The sequence below is a fragment of the Dreissena polymorpha genome, chromosome 2, assembly GCF_020536995.1.
Source record: "Dreissena polymorpha isolate Duluth1 chromosome 2, UMN_Dpol_1.0, whole genome shotgun sequence".
In the NCBI taxonomy this organism is placed as follows: domain Eukaryota; kingdom Metazoa; phylum Mollusca; class Bivalvia; order Myida; family Dreissenidae; genus Dreissena; species Dreissena polymorpha.
The window spans coordinates 138,079,111-138,103,626 of record NC_068356.1 but is presented as its reverse complement, the minus strand read 5'-3'; the positions used below and the strand labels follow the sequence as shown (position 1 = coordinate 138,103,626).

General features: G+C 34.4%; 1 protein-coding gene across 2 annotated transcripts; it reads left to right on the top strand.

The window, feature by feature from the left end:
* The first annotated feature begins 4,395 nt into the window (after positions 1-4,395).
* On the top strand, positions 4,396-23,080 carry LOC127869170 (uncharacterized). 2 transcript variants are annotated; one of them, XM_052411505.1, is made up of 2 exons: positions 4,396-5,252; positions 21,135-23,080. In XM_052411505.1, the coding sequence occupies exons 1-2, from the start codon at positions 4,856-4,858 to the stop codon at positions 22,460-22,462; spliced, it is 1,725 nt and encodes a 574-aa protein (XP_052267465.1). In that variant the 5' UTR covers positions 4,396-4,855; the 3' UTR covers positions 22,463-23,080. The 2 variants fall into 2 exon arrangements, with proteins under 2 accessions (XP_052267465.1, XP_052267464.1); XM_052411504.1 differs by having other exon boundaries at positions 4,396-6,456; positions 22,333-23,080.
* Positions 23,081-24,516: the final 1,436 nt, after the last annotated feature.

Genomic DNA, 24,516 nt, shown 5'->3' with positions numbered 1-24,516 from the left:
AAAATACACCTTCTTCCATCATAACGGAAAATCGCAATCACAGATAGATTATTTCCTGTTTAATGAGCACCATCTCCCAGACATTAACAAGATAGAAACGCATGAAATGAAACAAAAGAACTGTTCAGATCATGTTCCAATATCGTTATCATTGAACACTACATTAGTAAAATACAAAGTGAAAGCTAAACAGAATAAGGTAATGTGCAGAACAAACTGATCCAAATGTGATAAGGACACATATAAATCGGCAATAGCAATGGCCTGTGAATTAAAACAAAAAGATAGTAAAGTAGACAACAACTCTGTGGCATCAAAGCTTAAATATTTCACTGATACACTCCATACTACAGCGGGAAAAACCATACCAAATTATAGTAAACCCCAAAGATTGAAACGATCAGGACAAAGTATCTGGAATAAGCAAATCGCACATACGTGGAAAGAAGCAAAGGATTTATTTAAAAAAATGGAAAGACACAAATAAGACCTGCACAATAACGGAAGAAGAAATTAAACGTAAGAGAAAACTACTAAGGCAACAACAGAGCCAGGCATATGCTCGTCAGAAGAAGACACATATAACTGAAATTATGGAAACTTGGGAGACTAACACCAAACTCTTTCATAAACTGGTAAAAAGTCAAAGGCAATCTATGAATGACCGAATACAACTTCTTAAGGTGGACGGTGAAGATATAACAGGTTCAGAAAACATCTTGAATGCATGGAAATGTCACTTTGAGAAACTGGCGACTCCAGATGAAGACAATTATTGAGAAAATGACAAGGTATCTTTAGCTGAAGAACAGAAAAATATGATTGAAGAAATTATCAAGGAAAGCGGGGAAAATATAGACCCAGTAACTGTACATGATGTCAACATAGCAATAAACCTTAATACCGGAAAAGCTGCAGACGCAGATGGTATCTCAGCCGAACACTTTAAATATGCAAAAGAAGAAATTTCTCCGACTATAGCCGACATCATTAACTCAATATTTACAGAACTAGACGTACCGCCTTCTCTAAAATGTGGAACATTGACCCCTATACACAAAAAGGGTAAGGCCAAACTTATGCCTGGTAACTATAGAGGGATCGTAGTCTCGGACATTTGTGCAACAATCCTGGAAATAATTTTGAAGATAAGGGTAGATAACATTTTTGACCCTCAACAAAACCAAATGCAGCGGGGATTCACTGCAAAAAGTTCTTCGATGAACGCGGCCTTTATAGTCTCTGAGGCAATGGGACACCATCATGAGACACACAAACCACTTATCTTAGCTACACTAGACGCTCAAAAGGCCTTCGATCGGGTGAACCATAGTATTCTTTTCAACAAACTGTACCACTTAGGGGTAAAAGGTCCACTGTGGATACTTCTACGCAACCTCTACAGAGAATCAACAGTAAGAGTCAATTGGGATGGTGATTTGTCAGATGCCTTCATTCTGAAAGAATGTACTAAACAAGGGGCGCAACTGTCTACAACTCTCTACAAGGTGTACCACAATCACTGAACACTATTGGAAACAGTGGCTTTTGGGCCTTCATAGGCGATATACGTGTAGCGACACCAACATGTGCTGACGAAACGGCTCTCCTTGCAAACACCTAGGAAGAACTCCTTGCCATGCTAGATATTGTCGAGTACAACACCAAGCGAGAACTTGTGAAGATAAACCCGGATAAATCAGAGCTTCTCACGCTGGGATGCAAGCATTCAATAGAAGTAACTCTAGGTGGTGCACCTATAGCTACAGTTACATCTGTCAAGCACCTCGGAATTGACCGCACTGCTAAGAATACAGTTGACCCGGATGTAAGAATCAAGATAGCACAGCGAACAGTATATGCAGCTCTAGGGCCAGGACTACATGCCAGAATAGAACTATCACCAAAGGTATCTTTTCATGTCTGGAAAATGTTTGTCATCCCGCGGATCCTATATGGTATAGAAGTACAGGTGCTTTCATCCACAAATCTCCGGAAACTAGAAGCCTTTCAAAGAAAGATACTTCGACATCTACAGGGCTTGCCAGAGGGATCATCGAACGCAACTGTATATACCCTGATAGGGGCCGAACCAATAGAGTTGTTTATTGCACGTTAACCAGGATCGGTTGAACATCAAGTCTTGCACCGCCAACTGGCAATGTCAAATCCAGATCGTAACTCATTTTCAACAAGTATACGTGAAATCCTGCATAAATACAATCTCCCTCCACCGGAAGACTTACTACAGAATCCCCCGTCAAAACATCAATGGAAGACAACATTCAGAAATGCAACAACAGACTACTGGGAGAGCACATGAAAGGATGAGCTATCAATACAATCTACTGCAAAGTACATACGAGTGCAATCTCCACTTATTGGACACCCACACAATCTTTGGGCATCAACCGATCCAAAACCACATGAGGTCAGAAGAGCTGAACTCAGAGCCCGGCTCCTTACAGGAACCTATATTCTGCAATGTAATACAGCCCGATTCAATCGGAACGAGGTATCTGCTACCTGCAAGCTGTGCACCATGGGTGAGGAAATCAGGGAGCATCTACTATTGACATGCAAGGCTCATACAGATATACGAAGCGAGGAGTTTGCTGCCATTCGTTGCAAAAGAACATACTCATACAGACCATATAAGACTGCACTAATGTATCATTACAGCAGCACATCAACCTTACGAAAAAGAAGAAGACTGATGCCGAGAGATGGTCACAGATCTACTGTGAGCGCATCATCTCATCTCGAACAGGCCAACTTTCAGTAGCAATATAGTGGGTATCTAAACTATGTATCTCCCCTCATAAAAGGTCCTCTTTATACTTTTAGGTTTTTTTTGCATGACCAAGTTAGCCAAAAATTATATGAATTTCCACTAAATTAAGTTAAAAGAATAAACTAATTAATGAAAATGGAAAAAAATGTACATAAGGTTTGTTTCGGGAACTGTATATATGTGCATTGTGCGAAAAACAATGATTCAAGCTATCCTCAAGAAGAATTCTACTTAGAGGATTGATCCGAAGCAAACGGATACAGCCACCAGACAATAACATAACAACAACAAAAAGTAGTAGGAAATCTCTCAGCAGAATTACACAATCTACTCAGATGCCAATTGTACTGAGGTACCGGTAATTTATAATAAAAAACTTCGATTTTTTGTTGTTGTTGTTTAATCCATTTACCAGAGTTCGCAAATAGACTTATTTCAATCACCATGTTCAAGGACTTTTCCTGGCAAAAACGACATATTTTCAATGCTAAAACGACATATGTCATATGCACAGTTTGTCAACCAGTTCCGGATAATCAGCAGTTCCGATTAATTTGGATTTAATTTTCCACAATGGCCCAAAAAACAAAATGATAAGTGTCTAAGGTATACATTAGGTAAAGGCATAAATTAACAAAGTTTTAGCAAGAAAGCTTTTGTCGTCAGCCCTGGAACTTTTCCAGGTTCAGATTGCACACCCGTGCTAAGTGCTCTTGTCCACGAAGTAAGACAAATCTCAAAACAAATTCCATTAACAAAATTATGCGGACGGTTAAGAAATCTAACCACATGATCCTCCGGTTAGTAGTCCAGCGATCTTCCAACGGAGCTAGCCGACACGTATTTTGATATCGTTCACGATGCTTTTTTAAGTAAAACATCTTCACTGAACTGAACCCATCATACACGGACAACATAATATATTTTCAATTTAATGTTGAGAGTTGTACGAATTATTTTTGGATTGTAAATTTATAATCGATATGTAATTGCCTAAGTAAAAAACATTGAAAGGCCCGACGCAAAGATAAGTTTTCATGTATTGCGAAAGACGGGAACACATTATTAGCTATCACTACTGTTATCGGAAAACGATCATTTTTGTTAGATCACTATGCACTTTTGTAAGTTAGATATGTGATATCGTGTAAGTCCCAAATACATGCATCAACTTTTTGTACTATGATGCCATTGACAATCAAAATATTTTTATTACACACTTATAGAACAGTTTTATATTCGTCAAAGTAGAAAATCGTGTTCAAACCTAATAGCTCAGGAGTTTGTTTTTGTAAGACAGGTATATGCCACCATAAACTAAATACATGTTTGGTCATAGTTCAGAAATGAATATTTATAACAAGCTTTATTTTTTTAATAACTATATATTTTAAACTGTCGATTGCAATAACCTACTAAGTTTCACGCGATACATAAACAATATATGTAAATATTATATACACCATATTGCAAACTGGTAAAATGGCGATCCACACGGAGTAGTTTACGCCAGAGAATATCTTCCTTTTCTTAACGTGTATATTGATTGCATTCTGTATCTTCACTGGGACAAAGCATATCACGTGGAACTCATGCACGTGTGTACACGCTCGGTATTTCCCCTACTTTCGATTTAGAATATAAATTACGCGTAGGCGATTTTATTTCACTGCGTGTGAACTTGTAAAAAAGATGTATATTTCTCATTTTTGGAGAAAAAAGCCGTAATAGAGGAATATGTGTATTGCAGAGACTGTTAAGAACCACGGTGTGAAAAGCTTTTGGTGATACTTAAGAATAATAATAACACAACGTATAGCTGTAATCGCGTGTGGATGGTGATGTGCAAACATGGTCATAACATAGTATGTAGCTATTATATCAGATGTAGCTATTATATCAGCGGAACTAGCAGCTTTACATGGTTCAAAACGTAGTTACATTTGTTCTGTAACACAGTCGATCGATATTCTGATGTGTATGCACATGCCAGGTATTTTTTCCTTCTTTCGATTTAGCATGTAAATATACGGAGGAGAATTCGTTAGACGTTGCACAAAAATGTCTGTCAAACCGTACTTATGCGGTCAATGTTTGGAGGAGAAAGGCGAAATAGAGGCCGCTGTGTATTGTAAAGAATGTGAAGAACCACTTTGTGGCAATTGTAAACAGGATCATGCCAGGATAAAGGCTTTAAAACACCACAAGTTGTGTGACCTTTCGGATGTGCCTCCCCAGGATATACAGGAATTTCTGAAGAGATTGATTACATGTCCGAATCACGAAACAGAAGGGGTAGTATACCTTTGTAAAGACCACGATGTCACATGCTGTAATAAGTGTGCTTTGGCTGAGCACAGAAAGTGCGAGACACTAAAGGTACTGGCTGATATCTTGCATGATATAAAAGTGGATTGTACCGGATTGAAGACAATCTTGCATGACTTGCAACAGCAAGGTGAGAGTCTGTTGGAACATGAACGCAAACATGAGGAATTGGTATCTGAAATAGAAAGAAAAGCATTGTCATCACTTCAAACTATAAAACAGAAACTCTTAAACATGTATGCGGAACTTGAGAATGAAGTGGTATCAACTATTGCTGATAAGAAGAAAGTGATAGGAGAAAAAATAAAATCAAACAACGAAAATTCACGCCAGTTTTTGAATGTCGTCAAACAGCAGTTTTCTCATATTGACCACGTTGAAAGATTTGGAACTAATGAACACGTTGTTCTCCTGCAGCGCCGCCTTGAAAAGGATACGGTATGTCGTCTGAAATCAACCGTTGGTGAATTGGAGAAAAGTAGAAGCAACTCTAGCTTTAAATGTGTGGAAGATACCGCTTTCGATAGTTTACTGATAGAAATGAAGAATTCCTTGCGAATTAAAGACTTCGCTTCTGATCTAAGCGAAAAAGGCTCCGATACCGATAACAGTCATTATAAGCCATACACGGAGCGAATGCCACATCTTCAATCTACAAAAGATTTAAGTAGTATACCCATGTTTGACAAGAATGAAGAATTCATCCCTAGAGCATGCATATGGATAGATGAGTACATTGTAATATATTTTTGCGGAAAAGATGTGTTACTAGTGATTAAGGAAGACAGCGATTGTGTATTATCAAAATTTAAGTGTTACTCTTCGTCTGCGTCAGTTTCGAAAACAGGTCCAAGGGACATGGTTATTAGTATGCCATATCAGAGCAAAATTGCATTTGCACAACTACGTCATGGAAATGTGCACGTTGTAGCAGAACTCAAAACAAGAGTCCCGTATGACCATGTTACTAGAAATGCCCCACTAAACCAGTACATATGTATGTCAAATAGCCAGGGGCAGATCGACATTCTTAATAATGACGGAACGTTGCTTCGTGAAATCAATATAAGCTCAGACATAAAAGAGTGTGCACTATCGATATTAAGTTGGTGTAATTTTAATTCGCATAACCTTGTGTTAATAATTTCAAATGGTTTGAATGAAACATTAATGGCATTGAATTTAAATGGAGAGAAAGTATTTGAATATAAACACCAAGATCTACTTGGCATAAATCAAATTGCCACTTCCGTATCTTTTGATCCTTGTGGTAATATGTATTTGACATCCTATCGCAGCATACATCAAATCAGTCCTAGTGGACAACATATCAGGTCTCTACCTGTAGAGAATGAAACAAAATATCTGTATGGTATATGTTTCAATAACACGCTTGATAAAATAGCTTTGATTGGTGGAGGTGAAGACCTCGATCCATATCTGAGACTGAGAGTTTGTACATTTACTTGATCAATGTCATGGCTTATATCTATAATTAACATTCAAATAATTCAAATAGAAAGGTAAGTCAACCCCCACGATATTTCGAATGCATAAACCCATGTACCTTATAATGTATACGTGCTTTGCAATGTGCATTTTAATGTATTGGAATAAGTTAATATATTTCGTTTATTTGAATAATATCCAATTGCAAGCTGTTGCACCAGTTTGAGATTCTGTTTTATAGTCTTAGTGAATTGATAATGAATTGCAGCATACATAAATAATGTTATTTTTGTATGTTCAGACCTTTGCCTGCATTCTTTTGCGATGTGTTCTGATAAAAGTAATTACATATTCTAGTAAGGGACCACAACATACTAGTATCTGTATTGAGTTTTGTGCGTATATCTATATGTTTGGTATGTCACTACAGGTATTTCATAAGCGTACATTCAGGTTATTTATACAAATTAATTTACAATACTAAAAACTAGGTAAAAAGAATGTTATAAAAAAATGTTTGTTTATTTTTTCATAGCCAAACATTTAACCTGTTCTATATTCACAGATATGTGTACTTCTTGTTGTCAGTCATTCAATATCTCAACATGATAAATGACATTGAGATAGCTAACATTTTCACGCACAATTATCTGGCCTCGTGTTCACGAAACGATTTTGCAATCGAAAATCAATTTAAATCGACATCGATTTTCATTTTTGCCTATCAACTACAATGAAAATCTATTTTCAATGACAAGCGAAATCGATTTTCAATTGCAAAAACGGTTTTGTAAACGCGGGGCCAGATTTTAAGTATATAGCGGTGTAAGCTTTACCGATTGTTTCATTATTCAGCATGTTATGTACTGTTATTTATATTCATTTAGTGTTAATTTGCATATGAAATATATTTCAGTATTGTTCATGGGTTATTGAAAACCTCATTTAAACTATAATGTGTGTGTTGTATTTCCTTCGTGTAGTTATTCATTTAATATCTCAAGCTGGTGTATAAACTTGAGTTAGCTAACATGTTCACTCACAATTATCAAATTTCAAGAATGAAGCGGTGTAAGCTTCAACAATTGTTTTATGATTCAGCATGCCATGTACTGTTATTTATGTTCATTTAGTGTTGATTCGCATATGGCATATATTTCAGTGATGTTGATTCGTTGTTTAAAAAAAAATTTCCGTTAAACTGGTATCTGTATCTTGTATTTTCGTTATCGTCAATTTTCTTAACAAGCCGCTTTATGCTACACGCAAGTCGTTTAACTGTTAACTCTAAATTCTGTACTGCAAGTGTAATACACGCATGGGAAAAAGTTTAGAGAACTAACGTGGAAATAAAAGCTTAGACTGAAACTAAGTCAGTTATATGCATGTTGTATGTGTTCAATTAATCTATGTTTATGTTACCTGAGATGGGTGAGTGATTTTATGTGAATTTTTTATTTTGTGTTCATGTGACTTCATTTGGATTCTCTTAAGTATTACGTCATACATTCGACAAAAACAACTCTTTGTCCGTACACGATATAGTTATTATGAACTGCTTCTATTTTAAAAAAGGAATCTCCAATCATTCCCAAGATATGTACAGGAAAATAGACCTTTTCAAGGCCATTTTTATGTGATCTGTTCACATTTTTTGGATGTAATTTAAACAAAAGTAAAACAGGGTTTTCTATGATGATTCAGGTCTTTTTTTAAATCAAGTTGATACGCCGACATAACAGAAAATAATACTAACAAATTGAAACATCAATTGGATAAGCCAGCGTATCAACCTAAACAGAAAATCACAATGCAAATTAAAAATGAATTTGTTAGCCGGCATAACAGAAAATATTTTTGTTTTTTGTTTTTTTGATAAGCCAGCATATCATTGAGTTTGGACCATTTACGCACAAAGAAAAGTTCATATGACTAATTCTACCCAGGTCCAAATAAACCGTGTAGTCAAAATGCCTCGATGCCCCAGAATATGATGATCTGTTTGATCAAAAATACTTAATTATTCATACACATATACTCTTTTTAAAACCAACTCATAAAAAGGATTAAGCTAATGCGGTGTTTGTTTCTTTAAAATGGCATTTAAATAATGGAATCTCCCATCCATCATTTTACGGAGATGTTTTGAAGCGTGTCCGCAAATTAAAATATGTTAAACCAAATGTTCATATTAAACTTTTCAATTTAATTAACTTGTTTTTATCAAAAGGATACGATGCTTATGTACTTAAAAACACGTGTTTCATGGTTTTCGATTCACTATATCTTTCTTCCCTTAACATTTGGAATCATTAGTGATATTATAGGCATTTTTCACTGTTGAATAAAATTGTGTCATTGTGTCGTATGAACAAATCTGCATGAAAACTACATTATAGGCATTTTTCACTGTTGAATAAAATTGTGTCATTGTGTCGTATGAACAAATCTGCATGAAAACTACATTTGGACTCAAATCGTACATCTAATCATTTCTGTCTTCAGTTGTCAAAACACCTATATACTGTTTGATTCCAATAATGCCGCTTTAATGGAATTACCATTTTTATTCATTTGCTTCTTAATATTAAATCACCTAAACTTGTTTTATTAGTAGCACAGCCCCATTAATATTTTTATTTAGTACTGCCCCTGGAATTTGTTCACGTCATTATGTCATTATGGATTTTTGTGACGTCATACGACCGACGTTCCCAGTTGTAATCTACATGCATAGGTCATTGGGTTTATAACGTTCCATTTTATTTATATTTTCTCTCTGATAGGCGTTTCTTGTTTGATTTAATTATTTTTATTTTTTTAGCAGTCACATAAACAACCAAGCTATGTAATATGGAATTTTTACACCCATTATTGCTGCTTCTTCCTGTATTTGCGCGATGATTATCTGAGATATTAACTCCATGACGCTATATTCTCAAATCTTTTTCTATAAAGAAGGAATGTAGTTGACAATTGTTAATAGTTTTATTTGATCGTTCGTCAAAAAGTTGTAACTCTGTTACTCTTGTATCTTCAATGCAATTGAGTAATTAAATAGTAATTAAATTGAATGCGTTTTAATTCCCTTTTATTATTGTTTAATTTGAGTTACAATGCTATGACGTTCAATTTCATTTACACTAAACTGTATTATGAATATTGCTGGGCCAAGTGTGAGGTTGAGCGCTCTATAACCAGGTTTAAACCCCCAATGCTTTGCATCGACCGTTCCAAGGCGGTGACCCCAGCTTTATTCATATTTTGTGTTTATGTTGGTTTGTATTGTGCTGTATTGTGCTGTTTTGTACTGTTTGGGCAATCGGTCACTTGCCTTAAATAAAGGACCAACTAATTGTTTTAATGAAAATTCAATACGGCTCCAGCAGCTGGAGTTTCACTTCTTTATATTGGTAAGAATATTGCCAATCTCTTAGATATTGTATTTTCTTTGGAACAATAACAAAATGGAACAAATGTTCCAGGATTACGAATCCAAAATTGTCAAGTACGTATGTAATGAGTGGTGAGTTTTTCTCATCGTCATTTGACCCATCATCCGTCAACATTTGCCTTGTTAACACTCCAAAGGCCACATGTCCGATCTCTATGAAACTAGGTCAGAAGATTTTTCCAACTGATCTTTGGGCCGAGTGCGAAACTAACTGACATAAGAAAAAAAGGTCACTAGGTAAAATGAAAGAAAGAGCCTGTAGCACTCAACAAGACACATTCATTTTCAATCTTCATGAAACTTGGTCAGAACATTTGTTCTAATGATATATAAGCTGGGTTCCTGTCGGTTGAAACATATGGCCGCCATCGGACGTTTTCCCTGTATGGCTATTGCAACACAGTTTGTCCAATCTGCACGAAACCTGATCAGAGCATCTATTCTAATGATATCTGGACTGACTTAGAAAATGGTTCCGGTCTGTTGAAAAACATGGCAACCAGCGGGCGTTTCAGTTTTCCTTTTATGACAAATGTAAAATCTTGTTAACAATCAAGAAGTCAAATTAATCTTTATGAATTTCGGTAAGAACGTTCTTTGTAATGTTACATCAGCTCAGTTAAAAATGGTTCCGGTCTGTAGATTTTTGTTTTCGCTTAGCCACCACTTTGTCTTTACATTGATAGTATTTGACAATAAGACTATTTGGCATTATACAAAAAACTGTAAACTTCATCTGTATTAAAAACAAGTCGTTGAAGAAGTATCTTATGCGCATAAGTTGTCATTTATAGTTATTGTATACTGTTACATTCATGTGGGGACTATGTGCTGATCGGCAAATATAAATAAATACATATTACATAAATGTATTAATATTTATGTCGGAAATTAAAATCTTAGTTGATCAGAGAATAATTAACAGGGTACGAAATAAAATAACATCAGTCGCGAAAAGCCTCGCGAATTCTTAAAAAAAATATGATATCACCAAAAGCGGATTATATATTGCTGCAAGAATTCTATGAATATTTCAATACTTAAAATTCTGAGGCTGACGTTAACGTAAAAAAACGACGAAATTGACAGATATTTAAGGCAGTTTGATAATAAAGAAAATCCAATCAGCTCTTATTCGGGTCTAGACAAACCAATTCCCGAAGAAGAAATAATTAAAGTAACAAGGCGATTAAATAATAATCAGACAGCCTAAAACGATAATATTAATTAAGAAAATTTAAAACAAGACTATTGTCAAGCAATATGGTCCCCTATCGGTGAAACCCCACCTTGTCAGAATTGTTTTTATTTGTTGCCATAGAAATTTGACGTAGGAATAAAATGAAATGACGTGCACAATCTCCATATTGTCATCTATCCATGTTTCAAGTTTCATGAAAAACATGAAGAACTTTTAAAATTATCTCAGGATCCAGAAAAGTGGGACAGACTGACTGACAGACAGACAGACTCACGGACACAGAGCGCAAACCATGGGTCCCCTCCGGTTTCAACGGTAGGGGACAATAAACAGTGCATATTATAGTCAAACCATTAGTATTATAATTTAATTTTATCTTAAAAACGAAACAATTTCCAGCAAGCTGGTCAACGGGAGTTAGTTTTCTATAATATATAAACGGGGACATAGTTCTGATCCAATAACTAAAGAGGCATCACGTTGTTAAGCTGTTTTGCGAAAATGTTTACAGGTGTGATAAACAAACGCTGCTATGTCGTTTACCGGATGGCCTACAACCTTATAAATCGCGGACAGCTATAGAATAATATGATTGTATTGGGAATCGAAGGCAAGTTTATTTCACTTATCCGCTCTATGTTAAGCTAGGTCAAATTTCAAGTAAAACACAAAGGATCGCTTTCGGACCTTTTTAGAAGCATTGTCGGTCTATTACATCGCCGATCATGTTTTCCTTATTTATTAATGATATAGATTTTAATTTGCAAAACGGAATGAACGCCGGAATAACGTCTTCATTTGTCTATTTCTCTACTCCTTAATTTTTGCAAATGCTAATATCATTTTCTCAAAAACTAAAGAAGGGCTCCATGAATTGTTGAATACAGTAGTCTAGAATCACTTTGCAATTTATGTAATTTAACTTGTAATAAAGACAAAACAAAAATAATGGTTTTCCATAAAGGGGGCGCGCTTAGCAACAAACAAAAATCGTCCTTCACAGAAAAAGACCTTGAAAGAGTAAGCAATTTTAACTACCTTGGTATTGATATGTCAAGTTTGGCTCATTTATGAATTCCCTTTTTGTAGTACAAAAGATATGGAAGTGGCAATAAATGGTATGTGAAAGCTGTTTGATGCATATGTCCTGTCAATAATTATTAATTAATTATAATTGTGAAGTATGGGGATTTATTGCGGCAACTAATATCGAACGTATTCATAGAAAGTTCTTAAAAGACTGTTTTGTGTATAACTGTCAGCAAATTAAATGTCACTCTATGCTGAACAACGGGCTCTAAATATACGCTCCGTGGCTGAACTTGGTCGACTTCCTTTATACATTGGTAGATAACTTAGAATTGTTAAATATTTTTCAAACTTCATCAAAAGAAACAAGGATATTGTATCTTTACCACTGTCATTAATATGCAAGGATTAGAAATTGAAACACAATAAAACACTGTTTAATGGTCCTTTAAAGTTCGTAACATTTAAACCAAACATGTTTTGAAGTTGTATGGTTGTTTCCTTAGTCATTTGTAATAGAAAGTTTTATTCCTTTGTTAAAGGCTATGGTCAGGGATCAGTATGTATCTGAGTGGAGAGTTAATGTTGATTCATCAACTTCATTACTATTTTATGAAGTAATCAAACCTGTATTTGAAATATATGTTTATTTAGAGGTCATTGACTATAAAAACATAGAAACATAATTGCTAAAATATGTCTATCGTCACATAATTTGTTAATTATAGATAACAGGCATGATAAGATTTTCAGAAATGAAGAATTTATACGATTATAGTCTTAACGATTTAGAACACGAATATCTCTTAATACTTGTCCATTTTTTGTAGAAGAAAGATCCAAATACATATCGCACCACTATTCAATAAGACCAAGTATGCATATTTGTAAACTTATAAATGGTAATAAAAAAGTGACCATTCGGAAGTTAGCAATTTACTGTAATACATGCTTTACGAAAAGAAATATTTTTCTTTAACTTTACATTTATTATTGCTATTTATTAACCGTTTAATATGAAGTGAATGAACCGTGTGTTTGTATGTTAACGCCGATTTTTGTTACCATGTACAGTTTATTATGAAATGATTGTGAAATAAATATATTTTTTCCCACTGTTTTTGTTAATATTTAGTTTAAATACTCATTTAGTGTGTATATAAATACGCAAGACTCTCACGCACAATTTATAATAATCTTTATTACTATTTTTTCACGCACGTATGAATGTTTTATATTGATCTTTATGAGCTGCAAAATGTTTCGGGGAAACAAATATTTGTTCTGTTCTGCTAATACGATTTTTGAGATGAAAGTGATTGACAGCTGGCATCATTTCAGATCAAAGGAAATTCAATATACAATGTTGTGAAAGGTGACATGCGAAATGGCCTTTGATGTCGGGCAAGAAAGGTTAGTGTTTGGCGCAGTACACCAGCGTGAATGTGATGCACAATGAAGAAAAACAAACTGAAAAAAACTGAATTAATGGATGTCGGATTACACAGAAATTTAAAGTGGGTAAAATATGGGGTCCACGGCCGACTCGCGATATATTGGACATCGCGATATAACCGAGTTGCAGTGCTTTATATTGAAGATGTAAACTGCACATTACAATTTTTACGTTTAAACATTTAGAATTTAGTAAAAATGGAAAGTCTTGTCCCGTATTAGACTGTGTGGAAATTGGATAATGCTTTACACACATGAACTGTGCAGTCAATCTGGTTTACCCAAAACACAACTCTTTAAAAAAAGAACAATACGCTCTAGATATATTTGGTGAGTATTAAAACTCTAAGAGATAATATCGTTGATATCTATTGGATATAAAACCAGTCACACATAAAGATTACCGGGTATTTACAAAGATTAATCCTAAATCGATATACATATTTTCCCTATATAAAGATTGCCTTAAACAGATTGTAAGGAAAACATGTTATTTTAAAGTTTGTATGCAGAGTATATGAACAATTACAATCTACCCAGGGTAAATAACATTCCTTGGTCAGGATATCGAAGCATACGCATTATGCAGTGATGGGTGAATGGGATTTTGTGATGAGAAACTTATTGGATGAATAATATAAACTGTACACATAATCACTGAAATACTGGGTATTATATTACTTACTTCAAACGTTCAATTACTTATTTAACAACAGATTAAAACAGATTGATATGTGTCCAAGGAATAATTAGGCAATTCGACATTAATGTTATTCTTTAATTAGCACAATAATTAAATGCATTAATACTACATCAAAATAACAAATCAACATTCTTATTAAAAATATTAATAATTATGAGAAAATCATCATAATCATGAGAATGTCTCCAGTACCGTAATTTTCATACTGGCACGAAAAACCGATCTATTGCACAATTAAAACTATCATAATCATAACAGGGAAGAAATATCTTCAGCCAAGAAAAGCTATTTGCTTCAGTAACAGACAAGAAAGAAAAAAAACACAACAGTTTTGCAAGAAAAAACAGTATAATAACAACTTCCATAATTACCACAAAAAAGATGTAATTAAATCGAAAGCTATAGTAACAATGCTTTATAAAAGTCTATTCAAATGCATTATCTGTATTTTTTACAAAGTTTTGTGATTAAATAAAAAACAACAACAAGATGCTGCATTCAATAATCGCTGATGCCTGGCAGTGGACCACTCATCAGATTATTGATAAATTGGCCCATCTGAATAAGTTTTATTAAAAAATCATGTCAATGTCAAGGTCAAAACGATGGCAGGTGATGTACGTATGTTGCTTAGTGTTTAAAACGTCATCCATGCAAGTATGACAGCCCTATATAAAGCTTTAATTTATTTTGTAGACGAGACTAAATAATAACATACAATATATCATTTTGTTGAAAGTTGCATTCACAGTTTTTCATGAGTCTATTAAAATGCCTTATATGTATTTTTACACAGTTTTGTGATTACAGAAACAGTTTAATAAACATCATGCAGAAATCCATAAACACTGATGTCCCCATAGGAAGCCTTGTCAGTATTTTGTGAAATTAGTCCATCTGAATAATGACGTCACACAGGTGTGCAGGCATGGATTTTTTGTGCTACTAAAACTGTGTAAAAATATGGATTTCAACAAGAATACAATTAGAATTTTTGGATTAGAATGAAGCCAGTAGACTTATCTTGATGTCACTAAAGAAAAATAAAGAAAAAAACGTCAACAAAAGTGCAAAAAAGGCGAAGAAAAGAAAAACCATATCACCAATTGAAGCCGCCAAAAAAGCTCGCGATTATCGCACGAAAATACCGGCAAACCCGGTATAGACGTAAACACTGTCTACAATACATGCGATACGAACACTTTAAGTAAACCAATAAATTTAACCAATACACCAACAGCTTTCAATTTTGACAACACGAGCTTACAAGAGGCTATACGGAATATGAACATGAACTTTAATACAGGAACACCGCTTTTTAACAACCAGTTTGGATCTCCACCGTAATTTAGCAGCCTAAATCAACCATGTCAACCATTTCAAAACACCATGAACCCCCCGCCGTGGGCCACAGGATTGATAGACGATATAAAATCAATCAAACAGCAAGTATCATAAATAGACAAAATCGAAGAATCAGTCAACAAAATCACCCTCAAAGTAGAGCAACTAGAAATCCAAGTAAGAACAATGGAAACCAGCTTCAACTTTATAAATAAACAGTTTGAAGAAACAAAATCAAAACTGAAAAAATCGGAAGAGCAGATTAGAATGTTCAATGAAAAATCAAATAAATTTGAAAACACAATCCAAAATTATCAAGCGAAAATAAATCAAATAGAAGAATCCACTGACAGATTGGAATTTCACAGTTTAAGAGAAAAACTACTATTTCATGGGATTAAAGAAACATCATCAAATCAAGAAAATTGTGAAGAGATCGTTCAGAAATTAATTAAAGATGTACTGCAGATTGACAAAAATATCGAACTCGATAGAGTCCACCGTATTGGAAAAGCTACACCTGGGAAGACGTGGCCAATCGTGGCTTAATTCCACCACTACGCAGACCTCGAAATCGGACGCAAAGCTTCAATTGACAAAAACTACGATTTAAGGGCTTTACACCAGGGCGTTGGAATACAGCAAACGGGGATCACTCTCGAAAAACGACGGACCAAACAACACTTAGCCGACCGAGAACGAGCAGATGGCGAAACAACCAAATGGGCCGGATCCAGGTTTCTAGTCAAACGACAAGACGGCACTTATCGAGAAATTACAAATAAGGACAATGGGAAGTTAAAAATAATTTCGTGGAATTTTAATGGACTTTTGCGAAAACTTAGTGATATTGACTTTCTGGACTATATTAATCAATACGATATAATTTTATTAAGTGAAACATGGACCAACAAAAAAGAGTGCAAAATTTAAATATCCAAAACTTTGAAAGCAAACATATTTATGGACATAAATCTTATGGAGTAAAAAAAGGCCGACAAGCCGGAGGTATCTCTGTTTTTTATTAAACCTCTTTAAAAGATAAAATATCAATCGTAAAAGTAAATGATTTTGGCATAATATGGTTAAAAATAGATGGCAAACTGTTAAATTTTGATAAAGATGTGTATATTTGTTGCACTTACATTCCACCACCAAATTCAAAAGTCTTGAGAGATGCAGATTTTGATTTTTTCGAAGAAATTGAGACTAATATAGAACAATATGGCACCTTAGGATACACTTTTATTGTAGAAGATTTAAATTCAAGAACTGGCTTATTATCTGATGTATAAGAATACAATAAACATTTAGATGATTATAACAACGTTAATACCAATTCAAATGAACTAAATTTTGGACACATTCAATATTTGAAAGGCCATACGGGGAAGATGAATATTCAATGATTCCATGAATTATTGACAACGTACACTGGGCCCTACCGTTACTTAAAGTACTAAGAAAAGGTTGATGAAATACGGAGACCGTGTTCTTAAATCGACAACATTAACCCAGTAGTTCATTGCTGTTTTGTCTGTGACAAGCCCTTGTTTAATCAATAATGTTTAAATGTGGGAACATAAATATTATAATAAGTTGAAATGCATTCACGTTATCATATTTACTAAGTATAAATGTTTATTCTTTACAGCAATACATGTGCTGTCTTTTACTTTGACGAAAGAAAAAATAATCAGAAACTGTCCACACTTTTCGTTTAAAGAACTTTTTGCGATTGTATGTCCTTAAGGTAAAGGTTATTATATGTGTTATATATATTTGCGTAGACGTTAAATCGGTAATGTGAATTGAGTGTATCAAAAGTCAATACACGCATGCTTTCTAATATAATATAATGCGTTTTCACTATATTCCAGGTAAGTCAACAAAATGGGGCTATTTATTGCTATAATCTAGTTGTGCGGGTTATACGTTTTGTTACTGAAGGGCACGAATGATTTGACAATAACCGTGCGTTCTTATCTGAACCATAAAGACATTGAATGTTTACTGGCTTTATCAGTTTAGGCTTACGAGATTAATGATTTGTGATTCAGCTCTGTCTATTAAAGAGTGTATGTAATAGATATCATGCTAATCATTAGTTTACGACACAGCACGAAATGCGATCCCAATAGCTCAATCTGTGCTTTACATATGATGTGTGAATTTTATTTTTAACTCACATGCGCAGGTTGCGTTTTGGGTATCGCCTTTCGTCGTGTGTCGTTAACTTTTAAATCAAACGACTTATCCTCCTCAACCCCTTACCATACTGTCATAAAACTTCATAGGTAAGGTCCTTTGGTGACCTTTTAAATTGTTAAAATCGTTCCGGTTCGCCCCATATGTTTATTACCAGAGCTAAAAACAAACATTTCATAGACATGGATGACCCTGGATTTCGCTTTGTCTTAAAACTTCACTAATGTAAAAAATGAAGGTACGCAACTTCACTCGCTGGTTAATATTTTTCTGAAGTTATAGACCGGTAACAACAATACTTTTTAAGACACCCGCAACACAAGTTAAAACAAACTTTTTTATTTCCGAAAATGTATGTATGATCCATACACCCGGTTGTAAATAAAATATCCTAACCTAAACAAAAAAGGAGCGAAATTGTGTAAGGTTTCAGCCCTCTTGTAGTAATTCTTCTTTGAGTTACGGGAGACACAAGTTAAATATGTATTTTGTTTGAATGGAGCCGCAACTCCGGTGGGACGAAAAGACCCAAAGCAAATGAGGAAGGTGCGCAAGTTTACATGCTGGCTAACAAAAGGAACACTTCTTCAGTGTCTCGCGGCACAAATTTATAAAACGGGTCCATAACTCTTATTGTGTCGAGAACCTGCTAACCAATCTATAAAAGTGCGAGAGTGAACATTTGGTTAATATATTTGTAAAGTAAAAGCACTCTAGTAACAATACTTTTAATGCCTTTCAAAAACCGTCATACCGTTTAAACTCCAATAAAATGTGTAAAGGCCTGCGTGGTACAGTGATAAAACACTTGCTTTTACTTCTAGTGGTACATGTTTTAAACTAGTGCAGGCAAATGTTTTGTTATTTTTTTATCGGTTTCATTGTTATTACTATTAGTACAAACAATGGATATATTACAGTTTTGCTACATTGAATAACGAGTTCCTTATTAAAAACATATAAGATTAATCGAAAAAAGCCTCTAAAGTACATATAAATCGTGGTTTTATAAATAAACGCCAGCAGAAGAAAAGTGTAAGAGAGGTGCATACTGACCTCATGTTTTCCGGCTTGACCTTTGTGCGGCCTTCGGGTTTTAATTTTTCAGGACATAACTCGAACACTATCAAGGGGATTTATAAGAAAATTCTTACGTAAAGATATTTCATTGAAAGACCTTGCAGAGATCTATAACTTTTTACTATAATAATTTGCATGACTATTGCGCGTTTTAATTGTTTAATACTGTACTGACTTTAATGCTTTTGACACATTAAAGAAATGACTCACGCATTTCCCTCTAACTAATTAATCAGAATTAGCAAGTTCTAAAAGCAAAGTTGTATATTTCGGGGTGGGGGTGTGGGAGGAATGTGGTGGGGTTAAAGGTATTAGAGGCAATTTCTTGCGTATTTCACTCATATCTCGGCGGTCACTTAACGTCACTTAACGTATTTACACTTTTCCAGGTTCAGATTGCACACCCGTGCTAAGTGCTCTTGTCCACGCAGTAAGACAAATTTCAAAACAAAACAAATTCCATTAACAAATTATGCGGACTGTTAAGAAATCTAACCGCATGATCCTCCGGTTAGTAGTCCAGCGATCTTCCAACGGAGCTAGCCCACACGTATTTTGATATCGTTCACGATGCTTTTTTAAGAAAGACATATCTTCACTGAACTGAACCCATCATACACGGACAACATAATATATTTTCACTTTAATGTTGAGAGTTGTACGAATTATTTTTGGATTGTAAATTAATAATCGATATGGAATTTGCCTAAGTAAAAAACATTGAAAGGCCCGACGCATAGATAAGTTTTCATGTATTGCGAAAGACGGGAACACATTATGAGCTATCACTACTGTTATCGGAAAACGATCATTTTTGTTAGATCACTATGCACTTTTGTAAGTTAGATATGTGATATCGTTGAAGTCCCCAATACATGCAACCTGCATCACCTTTTTGTACTATGATGCCATTGACTATCTATATATTTTTATTACACACTAATAGAACAGTTTTATATTCGTCAAAGTAGAAAATCGTGTTCAAACCTAACTGATCAGGAGTTTGTTTTTGTAAGACAGGTATATGCCACCATAAACTAAATAAATGTTTGGTCAAAGTTCAGTAAAATATTTATAACAAGCTTAATTTTTTAATAACTATATATTTTAAACTGTCGATTGCAATAACCTACTAAGTTTCACGCGATACATAAACAATATGTGTAAATATTATATGCACCATATCGCAAACTGGTAAAATGGCGATCCACAACGGAGTAGTTTACACCAGAGAACATCTTCCTTTTCTTAACGTGTATATTGATTGCATTCTGTATCTTCACTGGGACAAAGCATATCACGTGGTACTCATGCAAGTGTGTACACGCTCGGTATTTCCCCTACCTTCGATTTAGAATATAAATTACGCGTAGGCGATTTTGTTTCACTGCGTGTGAACTTGTAAAAAAGATGTATATTTCTCATTTTTGGATGAAAAGCCGTAATAGAGGAATATGTGTATTGCAGAGACTGTTAAGAACCACGGAGTGAAAAGATTTACCTGATACTTAAGAATAATAATAACACAACTTATAGCTGTAATCGCGTGTGGATGGTGATGTGCAAACATGGCCATAACATACTATGTTGCTATTATATCAGCGGAACTAGCAGCTTTACATGGTTCAAAACGTAGTTACATTTGTTTTGTAACACAGTCGATCGATACACTGATGTGTATGCACATGCCACGTATTTTTTCCTACTTTCGATTTAGCATGTAAATATACAGAGGAGAATTCGTTAGACGTTGCAAAAAATGTCTGTCAAACCGTACTTATGCGGTCCATGTTTGGAGGAGAAAGGCGAAATAGAGGGCGTTGTGTATTGTAAAGAATGTGAAGAACCACTTTGTGGCAATTGTAAACAGGATCATGCACGGATAAAGGCTTTAAAACACCACAAGTTGTGTGACCTTTCTGATGTGCCTCCCACCTTTGTAAAGACCACGATGTCACATGCTGTAATAAGTGTGCTTTGGCTGAGCACAGAAAGTGCGAGACACTAAAGGTACTGGCTGATATCTTGCATGATATAAAAGTGGATTGTACCGGATTGAAGACAATCTTGCATGACTTGCAACAGCAAGGCGAGAGTCTGTTGGAACATGAACGCAAACATGAGGAATTGGTATCTGAAATTGAAAGAAAAGCGTTGTCATCACTTCAAACTATAAAACAGAAACTCGTAGACATGTATGCGGAACTTGAGAATGAAGTGGTATCAACTATTGCTGATAAGAAGAAAGTGATAGGAGAAAAAATAAAATCAAACAGCGAAAATTTACTCCAGTTTTTGAATGTCGTCAAACAACAGTATTCTCATATTGACCACGTTGAAAATTTTGGAACTAATGAACACGTTGTTCTCCTGCAGCGCCGCCTTGAAAAGGATACGATATGCCGTTTGAAATCAACCGTTGGTGAATTGGAGAAAAGTAGAAGCTACTCTAGCTTTAAATGTGTTGCAGATACCGCTTTCGATAGTTTACTGATAGAAATGAAGAATTCCTTGCGAATTAAAGACTTCGCTTGTGATCTAAGCGAAACAGGCTCCGATACCGATAACAGTCATTATAAGCCATACACGGAGCGAATGCCACATCTTCAATCTACTAAAGATTTAAGTAGTGTACCCATGTTTGACAAGAAGGAAGATTTCATACCTACTTCATGCATATGGATAGAGGAGTACATTGTAATATATCTTTACAAAATAGATGTGTTATTAGTGATTAAGGAAGACAGCGATTGTGTATTATCAAAATTTAAGTGTTACTCTTCGTCTGCGTCAGTTTCGAAAACAGGTCCAAGGGACATGGTTATAAGTATGCCATATAAGAGCAAAATTGCATTTGCACAACTACGTTATGGAAATGTGCACGTTGTAGCAGAACTCAAAACAAGAGTCCCGTATTATCATGTAACTAGAAATGCCTCACTCAACCAATACATATGTATGTCAAATAGAGAGGGGCAGATCGACATTCTTAATAATGACGAAACGTTGCTTCGTGAAATCAATATAAGCTCAGACATAAAAGAGTGTTCACCATCGGCATTAAGTTGTTGTACTTTTAATTCGCATAACCTTGTGTTAATAACTTTAAATATTCCGAAGGAATCATTTATAATGGCATTAAATTTAAATGGAGAGAAAGTATTTAAATATAATCACAAAGATCTACTTGGCCCACGTCAAATTATCATTGATCCTTGTGGTAATTTGTATGTGACATCCTTTCGTCTAAGCTTACATCAAATCAGTCCTAGTGGACAACATATCAGGTCTCTCCCTTTAGGGAAAGAAACAAAATATCCGTCTGGTATATGTTTCAATAACACGTTTGATAAAATAGCTTTGGTTGGTGGAGGTGGAGACCTCGATCCATATCTGAGAGTGTATACATTTACTTGATCAATGTCATGGCTTATATCTATAATTAACATTCAAATAATTCAAATAGAAAGGTTAGTCGAACCCCACGATATTTCGAACGCATAAACCCATGTACCTTAAAATGTATGCGTGCTTTGCAATGTGCATTTTAATGTATTGGAATAAGTTAATATATTTCGTTTTTTTTTAATAATATCCAATTGCAAGCTGTTGCACCAGTTTGAGATTCTGTTTTATAGTCTTAGTGAATTGATAATGAATTACAGCATACATAAAAAATGTTTTTTTTGTATGTTCAGACCTTTGCCTGCATTCTTTTGCGATGTGTTCTGATAAAAGTAATTACATATTCTAGTAAGGGACCACAACATACTAGTATCTGTATTGAGTTTTGTGCGTATATATGTTTGGTATGTTACTACACGTATTACATAAGCGTACATTCAGGTTATTTATACAAATTAATTTCACATACTAAAAACTAGTTAATATGAATGTTTGAATAAATGTTTGTTTATTTTCTCATAGCCAAACATCTAACCTGTTCTATATTCACAGATATGTGTACTTCTTGTTGTCCGTCATTCACTATCTCAACATGATAAATGAAAATGAGATAGCAAAATTTCACGCACAATTATCACAAAACGATTTTGCAATCGAAAATCAATTTAAATCGACATCGATTTTCATTTTTGCCTATCAACTACAATGACAATCCATTTTCAATGACAATCGAAATCGATTTTCAATTGCAAAAACTGTTTTGTAAACACGGGGCCAGATTTTAAGTATATAGCGGTTTAAGCTTTACCAATTGTTTCATTATTCAGCATGTAATGTACTGTTATTTATATTCATTTAGTGTTAATTTGCATATGAAATATATTTCAGTATTGTTCATAGGTTATTGAAAACCTCATTTAAACTATAATGTGTATGTTGTATTTCCATCGTGTAGTTATTCATTCAATATCTCAAGCTGGTGTATAAACTTGAGTTAGCTAACATGTTAACGCACAATTATCAAATTTCAAGAATGAAGCGGTGTAAGCTTCAACAATTGTTTTATGATTCAGCATGCCATGTACTGTTATTTATGTTCATTTAGTGTTGATTCGCATATGGCATATATTTCAGTGATGTTGATTCGTTGTTTAAAAATCTCGGTTAAACTGGTATCTGTATCTTGTATTTTCGTTATCGTAAATTTTCTTAACAAGCCGCTTTATGCTACATGCAAGTCGTTTAACTGTTAACTCTGAAGTCTGTACTGCAAGTGTAATACACGCATGGGAAAAAGTTTAGAGAACTAACGTGGAAATAAAAGCTTAGACTGAAACTAAGTCAGTTATATGCATGTTGTATGTGTTCAATTAATCTATGTTTATGTTACCTGAGATGAGTGAGTGATTTTATGTGAATTTTTTATTTTGTGTTCATGTGACTTCATTTGGATTCTCTTAAGTATTACGTCATACATTCGACAAAAACAACTCTTTGTTCGTACACGATATAGTTATTAAGAACTGCTTCTATTTAAAAAAAGGAATCTCCAATCATTCCCAAAATATGTACAGGAAAATAGACCTTTTCAAGGCCATCTTTATGTGATCTGTTCACATTTTTTGGATGAAATTTAAACAAAAGTAAAACAAAGTATTTTTCTGATGATTCAGGTCTTTTTTTTAATCAAGTTGATAAGCCGACATAACAGAAAATAATACTAACAAATTGAAAAATCAATTGGATAAGCCAGCGTATCAACTTAAACAGAAAATCACAATGCAAATTAAAAATGAATTTGTTAGCCGGCATAACAGAAAATATTTTTTAAATATTTTTTTTTGATAAGCCAGCATATCATTTAGTTTGGACCATTTACGCACAAAGAAAATTTCATATGACTAATTCTACCCAGGTCCAAATAAACCGTGTAGTCAAAATGCCTCGATGCCCCAGAATATGATGATCTGTTTGATCAAAAATACTGGAATTATTCATACACATGTACTCTTTTTAAAACCAATTCATAAAAAGGATTAAGCTAATGCGGTGTTTGGTAAAATATT

Bases quoted from the DNA above. Each gene is read 5' to 3' on its own strand.
- LOC127869170 (XM_052411504.1), top strand. From the start codon at position 4,856: ATGTCTGTCAAACCGTACTTATGCGGTCAATGTTTGGAGGAGAAAGGC. The intron at 6,457-22,332 runs GTCTCTACCTGT...ACAACATATCAG, and splicing joins CCTAGTGGACAACATATCAG to GTCTCTCCCTTTAGGGAAAG.